Source organism: Thrips palmi, unplaced genomic scaffold, assembly GCF_012932325.1.
Source record: "Thrips palmi isolate BJ-2018 unplaced genomic scaffold, TpBJ-2018v1 HiC_scaffold_12, whole genome shotgun sequence".
NCBI lineage: Eukaryota > Metazoa > Arthropoda > Insecta > Thysanoptera > Thripidae > Thrips > Thrips palmi.
In genome coordinates, this window is record NW_023144623.1 from 12,734,353 (window position 1) to 12,745,496 (window position 11,144).

The 11,144-nt window shown below is 47.9% G+C and overlaps 2 protein-coding genes across 6 annotated transcripts in view; one reads left to right on the forward strand and one right to left on the reverse strand.

Annotated features, from left to right (window-relative positions):
* LOC117640001 (protein pellino) overlaps positions 1-7,988 on the forward strand; it is a 29,213-nt gene extending 21,225 nt beyond the window's left edge. For 2 of the 5 annotated variants that reach the window (XM_034376143.1, XM_034376147.1), the window contains exons 2-10: positions 3,475-3,573; positions 3,785-3,914; positions 3,991-4,092; positions 4,204-4,401; positions 4,488-4,676; positions 4,758-4,871; positions 4,955-5,185; positions 5,287-5,405; positions 5,493-7,988. In XM_034376143.1, coding sequence (XP_034232034.1) covers positions 3,475-3,573; positions 3,785-3,914; positions 3,991-4,092; positions 4,204-4,401; positions 4,488-4,676; positions 4,758-4,871; positions 4,955-5,185; positions 5,287-5,405; positions 5,493-5,619 — 1,309 coding nt within the window. In that variant the 3' untranslated portion in view covers positions 5,620-7,988. Of the gene's footprint in view, positions 1-3,055; positions 3,212-3,474; positions 3,574-3,784; positions 3,915-3,990; positions 4,093-4,203; positions 4,402-4,487; positions 4,692-4,757; positions 4,872-4,954; positions 5,186-5,286; positions 5,406-5,492 lie in introns of those variants that run through there. The other 3 variants (XM_034376146.1, XM_034376144.1, XM_034376145.1) reach the window with 3 other exon arrangements.
* Positions 7,989-8,616: 628 nt separating this feature from the next.
* LOC117640002 (KICSTOR complex protein kaptin-like) lies at positions 8,617-10,927 on the reverse strand. The gene is made up of 8 exons (XM_034376149.1): positions 10,418-10,927; positions 10,260-10,342; positions 9,948-10,178; positions 9,713-9,879; positions 9,453-9,631; positions 9,318-9,375; positions 8,897-9,188; positions 8,617-8,804 (listed from the first exon to the last, which is right to left on the reverse strand). Exons 1-8 carry the CDS (start codon positions 10,623-10,625, stop codon positions 8,709-8,711), a joined length of 1,314 nt encoding a protein of 437 aa, XP_034232040.1. The 5' UTR covers positions 10,626-10,927; the 3' UTR covers positions 8,617-8,708.
* Positions 10,928-11,144: the final 217 nt, after the last annotated feature.

The following is an 11,144-nucleotide window of genomic DNA, read 5'->3' on the forward strand; positions in this document are numbered from 1 at the left end:
CCCCGAGGCGGCAGCGGGCCCAATCCGGTACCAGCCGAGCCGGTTGGGCACGGGAGGCACTGGAGGCACGGGTACTGCGCGCGAAGGCGGGTACGCCGGATACAGGTATATCTATGTATCTTTTGTTCCTCCTTGCCGGTCGCTCGCAGCCTCGCTCGCAGCCAGCTCGCGGGAGATTGAGCTCCTGGAGGCGAGGAAGTTTTGGAGTTGACGTCGTGCTGGATGGACGGGGGGATGGATGGCGCTGCCGCTCTGCCATGGCTCTGCCGCGCGTCACTCGCGGGGCCCCGCGAGTCATTGACTCGCCGACGAGTACCCCCCTTCCCCCCTCCCTTGGGCCCCTCGGCCCGTCGGCCCGTCGGCCCGGCCGGTACGGCTTCTTCGCGGCTTCCCTCCTGCGCCCGCTGCTGCGGCGCCTCGCCGCCAGGCCTTGCCGCCAGGACGTCGGCAGGCAAGGAAACCCCTGAGCCTTGTACTTGCGCCGTGCCTCGGTGACCTTGCCGGCACCTTGCCCTGCCTCGGCCTGCCTTGGCCGTCGTCGAGGAGCTCGGGGAACAGGGCGTCGATGACGGTGGACGGCAGTGGCGGCGAGGCGTCCCCGTGATCCCGCCGCGGCCAGTGACCCGCGCCCCGCGCCCCTGCCACGTAGGCAAGCCTTTGTCTCGCTCGCTGCAGCTCGGTTTCGTCGCCCCGTCTCGCCCGCGCCCCGCGAGTGCGAGAGAGACGCACAGTGGGCCGGAAGACCGATGGCGGCGGCCGAAAGTCTGTACGCGTTTTGAGCTCCAGACTCGCTAAATGGGACTCGGACCGAGCGTGTGACCCCACCAATGGATTCCTCGTTCGGAGAGCTATCCATTGATGGGGTCACACGTTCGGTTCGAGTCCCATTTAGCGACTCTGGAGCTCAAAACGCGTCTAGAGTTTTGGCCGCCTCCGCCCACTGTGAGACGCAGCGACGCGGAAGTCCTGCTCGCCATCGGCCTGCCGCTCGGTGCGCCGCCTTGCCTCCAAGTGCCTCGCCGGGGTGTAAAATGTCAACGGCGCCCCCATTTTGCGGTAATGGCGATTCGAAAATGTCGCGGCCTGGGGCGGAGCGGCGGCGTGGCGGCGACGCCGAAGTGGCCGCCAGGACAACAACAAGTGCCCCTACCGCCCCAGGAGCGCCGCTAGCGACGGGCGACACGAAGCCTTTCTTCGCGTTTGGTCTGTTTTCCCTGCAGCCGCCTGATGCCGGAGGATTGGTTGGCCGCTCCGTCTCTCTCGAACCCTTACGGACGCCCCATGAGTGCGACAGAGACAGAGCGACGGTCCTCCGGCTGGCTGTAATGGTGCCGCCGCGGCCGCGCTCTCTTCGGGCCGCCGCGTCGCGCCGCGTCGCGTCGTCTCGGTCCGGGCCGCCTCTCTGTCTCTGTCATCCCCTGCGGGGCGCCCCGCGAGTGCGAGAGAGACAGAGAGCGCCGTTCGGACTGAGCCCACGGGCTGCCAGGCAGGCAGCCAGGCAGGCAGGCAGCCGTCCATCGATCGATTTCCAACTCACTCGATTCTCGCCCCCGTGCCGCTTGCCGCCGCTTGGCGCGGTGACGCGACGCGCAGCCGCCACCGCTGCTGTTGCTGGCCGGACGAGACGAGACGAGACAGCCCGCGACAGCGCGACAGCGCGACACCCCCTTGCTGCCACTCGGCTTTGATTGCCTGCAGGCTGGCTCCGAACGGGGCTTGGTCGCTCTGTCCCTCTCGCACCCCTGCGCGACGCCGCGTCGCGAGGGACGGAGCGAGACGCGCACTTCGGATTGAGTCTGCTGGCTGCCGCACCCCCTCCCGCCCTGTGATAAGGCCCCGGCCCCAGTGGTGGATTTCGGGGCCACCGCCTCGCCGGGCCTCGCCGGGGGGTCGACAAGGACCCGAGATGATGGAATTTGGATGTCTCTACCCTGTTCTCGCCGCGAGTGAACGGACGAACGGACTCCCGGAGTCGAGCCCCCCGAGTCCCCAACCACGACACTGCGACGTCGTGGTCCCGCCGCGCTGCTGATGTCATCCCCAGAGTGCCTTTATTTCAGTTTTTTCCTTGCAAAGTTTGAAGGCGGTTAGCTGCGCCGCCGCTTTGGAGGGCGTCTGCCTGCGGCCTGCGTCTGCCAGCGTCGTCGCGGGCCTCCTTGGCCTTAGCCAGCCGAGCGATTCCTTACGGTCGTTTGGTCGCTCTGTCCCTCTCGCTCCCCGAAGGGCCGCCCGGCCGCCCCATGAGTGCGAGGGAGACGGAGCGTCGAGCCTCTGGCGCTTTGTGCCTGTCTTTCCGTTTGTTCGTCGCGGCGTGGCGGCGTGCCTTCGGCTGTGGAGGGGCTCTGCCTTGCCCTGCCTTGCTCTGCCTCTCCGGGCCGGGCGCCCTCGCGCGTGACGGTCTAACGTGACGACGCCGGCGTGACGTCGCCACGGCGGCCACGGCGTCGCTGTGCGTGACGGCCGAGCGACGCCGGCGCCATCGGCGAGTCCATCGTCGCGGTGGTGGTGCGGGTGCTCTGCTAAACGACGTGCAAGGCCACGCGGGCCGCCTGCACACGCGTGCCTGCACCGCCTGGAAGGAAGCTGAGGCTCCAAGTGCCGGATTTGGCCTCGGCGATGATGTCGACGGCGCGCAGTCTGCAGCCGCCTCATTCCGAACACTGCTTCGTTGCTCTGTCTCTCTCGCACCCCTACGGACCGCCCCATGAGTGCGAGAGAGACAGCACTGCGACGAAAGCAGTGCTTGGAATCAGACGGCAGGCTGATTGTCGCTCTCGCACTTACGGGTCAGCCGCTGTGTTGGTCCTCTGGGTTCCGGCCGGGGAACCCCTGCGCTGCACGCCGGCGGCGGGGAGCGGGGAGGCGCCGCCACTATCAGACTTGCACAGACCTGCACGCGGGGGGTGGCGGCGCGGCGGGGCGGGGCGGGGCGGGGCGGGTCGCCATAGGAACCCGGTGCGCCTGCAGCTGACGCGGGGTGCGGTGGGTGCGGTGGGGTGGCCCCGCGTGCGTGTCTGAACAGGGTTGGGCGCGGCGGACCACCGCGGGTTTAGACTAGCAACAAGTTTCGGGTGGCGGCGTTTGGCGTTTCGGTGCTCCACGGAGACAGACCAAGGCCTCTGCGTCGTTTGTCCGTGTTTGGCGTCGTCGTCGTCGTCCTGGGTACTGGAGTACTGGACACGGTCATGATGACGATCCGCACCAGCCCCCGGTGTGTACGTCTGTCAGTGAGCGCGTGCAGCGTGCAGCAAACAAGGGCTTGCGTCGTCGCGTTGCGTTCTTCGTGGTTCCTCGCCGCCGTGGAGGCCCTGGAGGCCCTAGAGGTGCCCGTGCTGTGCGCTGGGATGCTTGGCCCGTCCGTCGTATCGCACACGACGCTGACTGTGCCTCTGTGGCGAGGGTCGCGGGTTCGAATATCCGATGTTCGTCTTCATTTTCGTCTGTCCTGACGGTGCGTGTGTTTTGGTGTTGCAGGTCTGATGGCGCTGAGTCGCCCATCCTGGACGACAAGGAGTCGCCGACCGAGAAGGACAAGGCGACGAGGGTCAAGTACGGGGAGCTCGTCATCCTAGGGTGAGTAGTGAAGTAGTGACTTGACTCCGAACAGCGCTTTCGTCTCTCTCTCTCTCGCTTGCACACTCCCACGCAATGGCCCATGGGGTTGAGAGAGACAGAGCGACGACGGCACTGTTTGGGTTCCGTCGTCCGACTTGTGCCCCTCGACCAACGAGTCTAACGGTGTGCCCCCGGGATGCCCCCATCCCCGTCTCGATCCTTGACGCAGGTACAACGGGTTCCTGCCTCCGGGCGACCGAGGGCGCAAGCGCTCCAAGTACGTCCTCTACAAACGCCATGACCCGAACGGAGTCAAGCGGTCCAAGCACTATGTCGTCAAGACGCCGCACAACTCGCAGGTAGAGCAAATATCTCGGGTGGATAGCTCAGAGACTTTGTCAATCAGTGTGTTAATGTGTTCTTGCACCTTTCCAGGCCATCCTTGACAGCCAACAGCATAGTATCTCGTACACCCTATCTAGAAATCAAGCCATCATTGTAGAGTATATGCCCGATGAAGAAACGGATATGTTTCAGGTCTGTAAATGTTGTTTGCTTTTGTGTCTTTATTTCTATTTTCTCTTTTAATTTTTATCAATGTTTTTTTGTATTATTGCCTGTTTTTATATTTCATATTTTGGTTGACAGATTGGACGGTCTTCTGAAAGTCCCATTGATTTTGTAGTGGTGGATACTGTTGCTGGAGAAAAAACTGGGGATAGTGGGAAGGTTGTACAAAGTACCATCTCACGATTTGCGTGTAGAATTCTTGCTGAGAGAGCAAATCCTAGTGTAGCTCGTATCTATGCTGCCGGATTTGACTCAAGTAGAAATATTTTTCTAGGGGTAACTTACCATTTTTCTGTTTTCTTATTTTAATCTTTAAGACATGCAGCTGCATGCTAATGTAACACTAATTTATCTTGTTACAGGAAAAAGCAACAAAATGGCAGGAAGGTCGTGACATAGATGGCCTGACAACAAACGGCATCCTCCTGATGCACCCTCAAGGCTCATTTTGTGGAGGCGATTCAGAACCTGGTGTGTGGCGTGAGGTCTCAGTATGTGGCGGTATCTACTCCCTTAGAGAAAGCCGATCTGCTCAAAAGAAAGGCCGCGCAGTGAGTACACTACATGTATGATGCTTTATGAAATATCGTTTATTTAGTTTGGGGAGATATGCAAGGACACTGATTTTGAAGGATTGCGTTTCACAGGTGGAGGAGGTGACCAATGTTCTCCAGGACGGCACTTTAATTGATCTGTGCGGAGCCACTTTGCTGTGGAGATCGGCAGAGGGTTTAGAAAAGAGCCCTGTAAGTGTTAATGTTACACTGCACGTTTATTTTCACATGTATTTATATCGATGTTTGACACTTTGTTCTATTCTTCTTTTCAGACAAAAGACTACCTGGAGAATTTAGTGGACAAGCTAAATGCTGGTCGACCTGTCTGCCCTGTAGGGTTAAATACATTGGTTATTCCTAGGAAATCGTCCTACACTGGACCAGATGGTAGTGCTGACAAACAACAACCATATGTTTATTTAAACTGTGGTCATGTGCAAGGCAGCCATGATTGGGGCCATGAAAAGAACTCTCATTCTAGAACGTGTCCTCTTTGTCACAAGGTCAGTTTCGTTTCCCAGTTAAACTTTCTTTTTTTTTTTTTTAATTCTCTTCCTTTCTTTCCTTTTTAGTGATGAAAATATTAACATTGTTTTGTTTGTAGGTTGGACCAGTGCAGAAGTTATGTATGGGTATAGAGCCTGCATTTTATGTTGATGCCGGTCCCCCTATATTCTTCGCCTTCAATCCTTGTGGGCACATGGCTACAGAGAAGACGGTTAAGTAAGTGCAAAGTTTCATGGAACTCCTCACATGTCATTAGTTCTTGGACAATGTAACTAATATTAATCTGACCAATTTGTTTTACAGATACTGGGCAAGTGTAATGATACCCCATGGTACTAATGCTTTTGAATCTTTCTGCCCATTCTGTGCAACACCATTAGAAGGTTTTCCAGGCTATATCCGCCTCATATTTCAAGACAATGTTGATTGAAGGAGGTTTTAAAATTTTACTGTAATTAATTAGCATTTGCGTTTGAAAAAATGTTCTTTCTGTCCCGTCCTATGACTTTGTAATGCTAGGGCATAGCATTTCTAGGACAATTGTTTTAACTACATGTACTGTAAATTTTATTTCATCAAAGAAAAATGAATTTTTAATGAGCTTATCAGAGATCTTATCCTGTCTATGATCAATGAGTGATGTTCAGAATTCAGCATGATTCCGTTAACATATAGAAAGAGTTTATGCACAGGAAAGAGTACTGAAAGTGATAATAAATTTGGGACAATTTTATCCCTTTAGGTTGTAAGATATGTTATTACAATTTACTTGTGCATGCTTCTTCCCTTTAACAAACTCCAAATTGTTTGAGCCTGAATTCTTTGCCATTGAAACAAAAGCAATGAGTTAAGCAAAGTTTGACGATTAAACTAATTACATTAAATTGGTCCTTTTTTATGCAATCAGTCCTTGAGCTATTAATTAAGCAATTGCAAGATGCTTAAACCAGCTACCTATTTTGTTTTCGTTCTTTTAAATATTTAAATAAGCCATAATAGTCTTTATGTATTTAATTTTGACAATTGCTTCCTAGCTTAGCTGTACATATCATGTTCCGTCACATATCATTCTCCAAGTAGTGTTTGTGAAATTGGTTGAGTGATGGGACAGTCTGCACATTCATTTTCCCTCTGAAGCAATTCTAAAGACTATCTGGACTGTGGAAATAATTATCAGTACTTTGCACCGATGTATTTGTTTTTGACTGGCTAGTGAAATTCTTGCTAAAATTGTGCTGTATTTTTGGAGTAATAGTGTACAATGATTTTCAACTAGCTTTGGGGTATGTGTACAATTTTTGAATATGCTGCAGAACTGTTTATTCAGAATGTTTTATCTTTATGCAGCTTTACTACTTTCATTAACTGCGATAATATGATTTCCCCTTGAAGTACACCAATGAAATTGTTATGTGATTGATATGTATAATTCAATGTACATTGAAATACCACTGTATGTAATGGTACTGATTTGAGTAGCTCACTAATCAGGGAAGGAGATTCTCTGAGATTTGTTTGTTTTGTGGCATTGGCTAGTGAATTAGTGTCTCATGTCATTTTGAATGGATTCGTCAAAACACTCATTCATTATGGAATTCGAGTGGAAATCAGTCTCCATATTTTGTGTCATAAAAAGAACTGATGGTACGTACTCTCCTCTTAAATTTTGGGAGGCTTCGAAAGTTATCTCCTCCACTTGTAAGGCTGATATTCATTGATGTTAAAGTGTTGTTGAATGTATTTGATCAGGGAACCAACCAAAGTCATGTAAGCTGGTACTCTTTGAAGTTGTTAAATTTGCTCATGAATATGTTCTGGGTAAGAGATGAGGCCCTTGTTTTGTGTTATGAAATAGGGGCGTTTGCCTTGAAGACTATTTTTTATTTTCTTTGTTAACTTTTTTTTTTTTTTTTTGTGCTGAGAGTACTGGTGGTAGATGCATTTTAGGATGCCTATTCTATTTCCATTGAGGATAGAAAAATCTAGGTTGAAGTAGGCATGCAGATCAGTCTTTAATGGACCAGAACCATGTAATCTGAGCAATCAATTATTTGAGAGTAACAGTTTATCAGTCTCCTAGCAGCAAAATTTCTGTGCACTTGACTGCTGGTTAAATCTGTTGCTGTGAAACTTGAGTACTTCTAGTGGTTTTAATCTCTGCCGTGATTTCCTGAGTTTGTAGCTCATCAAATTACTAGTAACTTGTTACTTTGTCTCACAGTGTTCCGGTTCGGTAGTTATGTGTGGGTTTTGTATTTGTTGTGTGTTCATTAGTTCTGACATCTTGTTAGCTGCTTAAGTAAGCATGACCAACTTTCTTTGTTTGTCTATTTTGAATGTGTTGTTTAACACACATTTTGAGACGACAGTAGTTTACTCAATGTTAGGTTCCCCTGCTGCGTATCTGTATATAATTGAGTAGGCTGTATCTTTGTGTGAATGAAGCAGGATTGAAAATACCAGGAAATTCAAGGGTCTTTTAAATTTAACACATTTTACTTTGAAGCAAATATTTTAAATCACCAAATGAAATGATTTTTGTTGTAGTCTATTTGCAAGACAATTACTTGTTGCCGCTGCAGGAACTTTAAACTTTGAGCACACATGCTTGAAATGCATTTTAGTATCAAATTTATAGGAAAGTAAATTTAATTCATACCACAATCTAATTGCACTATTTTGCCACCCACCCATTTTCCTTGGGAGTTATGTGCTGTAGGTGAAGCATATGGATGCTGCAATGGTCGTATGAGCTGCAAAACAAGTGGTAACCAACTTTAAAAGCTAAATTTGTTACAGGAGACAAGTTTGATCCTGTGTTAGTTTGAAAGGGTTTAAAGTGTATTAATGATCTCTTTTTAATTTTTGCATGTTGATTGTGATATGAATATCCTTAGGAAATTGAAGGCAGCAACATAAGGTCTTCCAACATATTACATTTTAAGAATGGACAATGTTTGCTGTTGTGGGTTTTTACACTTAAGATTGAACAGGAGGTCATTATTTTTATACAATGGTTTAGGGTTGAAGGTCGGTTTAGTTGTTCAAACTATGCTTTCAGTTTAATTTGTAATGGCTCGTTTTCAAAGCTGACAAATTTGGTGAATAAATCTATACTGTGAGAGTAGCAACTAGACTGGATCCTTATTGAAACAAATGAAAGGTGGGCTCGCTTTCTATATGCAGCTCATCATCTTTTAGCCATTATAAATTTTTTGTTAGACGAATGTTTTTGTTTTGCTATTACATCCCCCCTTTTTTAAAAAATGTATAAATACATGTATGGGTTGTAAAATTGTGTGAATGTGATTGATTACCTTATAAATAAATTTGTGTGAGTTGAGTGTTTTCAGGTTGTACAGTATTTATACTTTTAACATCATCATGTAATGGTGTCTTTTATGACAAGTGTAAATAAAATATTGTATCTTGTAAAATAACTTTGATTTAATAATTTGTCTCTGTTACACATACCACTGGTAACCATAGTATCACAGTTTAAGACAATCTATGGAGGCATCAGCCCTCACTTTCACTAAGCTTCTTCTCAGGTGCACTGTTGAGCATCATTTTCACAAAACTCTCAATTCTGTCCTCTACATGTTCTAAATGGTGCTGTTTATATAAAAAAGAGAGAGAGGAGATTGGATACATTAAACTGAGTGGCCACCTGCTAAATGCAGAAGGATGATAAGTGAATACTTTACCTGGAAGACATGAAGACCCTTAGGGGTGAGAATAAGCAGCTCACGAACTCCATCCCCAGTAACATCCAAATAATGCAAACTATGAACTGGATGACACAATGTCCTCGTTGCTCGTAGATCCCAGGCATTTGAATCCCACTTATAAACTAGCAGCTGACGTCCATACGTGCCCAGCAAGACTTCCACTGAGCCATCAAGATCTAAATCAGCAGTCATTCCACAAAGCACAGCATCGCTCGATGCACTTGACGGCAACTCCATGCCATTTGTCAGCCCCAGCAAGTTAACGTTCCTGGTTTCACAAATAGAGATGATTAATTCAATAATACTTTAGACATAACTAAAGAAAAAAAAGGCTTTAAATGCGTCTGCCATTGGGTTTTGAGGGGAAAAAAGCAGCAGAAGACCAAAAAAGGCTCACATAAAAACTTGAGAGGGCTGAATAGCACAAGCAACAAGGAGGTTCAGAGAGGACTGCCCTGTAAATAAACAAAGAAGCTGACATTAGTGTGAGTGAATTCACTAATTTTTTTAAATTTAATATAATATTGATTGCCTTTGCTGTCTGGTAGAGTTTGGAAATTCATTTCATTGGGAAGGGTGAAGAAACGAACACAGCTGATGGGGCCCTGCATTTGCATTTCCCAACTAGCAGAGATATGACACTCAGATCCATTGATGGACGTTTGGGTCACTCTGAGGTAGCCGCATTCGCATCCAATTGCACACATTCGCCTGAAACAAATATGAACACGAGTTTACAAAGTCAACTTATCTCAGCACACTTATTTTAAGCCTAAGTAAATTTATGCTCACTCTTTTTGTTGTTCCCTGTAATAGATATTGGTCCAAAGTGGAGGGCTTGGGAGGATATCTTTTAATTCTGGGAAAATGCCCTCGGCTGTAACCTCTTCATAATTTTGAGCAGCATCCTCTTGTAATACATGAACTCGACAGTCTCCACCACCCAAAATCCACACATTCTGAAATAGATAGACAATGAATGATGCATGCATATCAATCCTCTTTTCACTAAATAATCAAAACTTACTTCATTTTTGTGAGGCAACTTGGCATGACCTAGTTGATAAGGAACGAATCCAAGTTCTACCATTCGGCAGTTTTGGGCAGCGTTGTCAAGTGCTGGAGTGCTGCCACCTGTTGTAAACGGAGCGGTGTTATCTGGGGCAGATGGCTTGTCTAAATTACGTAAGGCATCTCCTTCACAATCTTGGTCACTGTATATGTTGAGATATGCCTCTGGTAGGCTGCCATCAGTGGACTAAACAGGAAAGGAAAGGATAATGAAAATGAATTGTGATGATGAGGATTTAAATAATATAAGAAATAAAACATTAACTACCTTGACCAATGTTATCCCTATGACATAATCTTCCCCTGAGGGTCCTCGGCTAAATGCATCGATGGAAACTATTTCAGCAGTATCTAAATAAGGAGAAACAAAATTAATAAATAAATAAGACTGATTTTGGTTGAGAAAAACCAATTTATGAAGCTTACTTGGTATACATGTAAAGTGAACTTCTCTGAGCAGTGGTTTTAAACGTGAAGAGTCATTGGTAAAATTGTAACGAAATGATAAAACACGACGACGTAGGGTGGATAAAATAATTTTATGAGCTCCACTAGGGAGGAGAAGGGGTGTTAGCGAATAAACGTTGCCCTGCGAGGGCAACGCTATGTAATGAGCATCGACTAAGTGTTCCATTTTTAGCTTAGGGTCAAAAATAAGAAGAAAGGGATTTTAAAAGTAATAGCAGAATGAAAACAAAGCAACAGTAGTGGCGAGGTTAGTTTCTTCTCAAATCATGTTCATCGTAGATGAACGCATTGAGAGCAGTGATGATAAAAACATCTTCTAAGACCGTTGACTACAGGGTTACGACACTAATAGTTTCAGATAACGAACACCCGATATTTCTAATCAAACTAATAAAAAGAGTTAAAACATAAACAAACATACGACACCAGCCCAGCTGATGCCAGGGGGAGGAGGGGGAGGGTGACCACTTCGGAATAGCCAACTGCACATCCAAAAATGATGACCACTTCTCGCATTCAACGACGCAGGACGGTCTATATTCAAGAGTTCAAGGTCTTATTTTGTGCATGTGTTCTTTCACCTCCAGGGAACCGCTTCAAGTGTGGACACTCAGCCCTCTCATAGCAGATGCGGGAGGCGTACGGTTGGCAGCAATGCCCTTTTCTCGTGGCAACGAGTGGAATC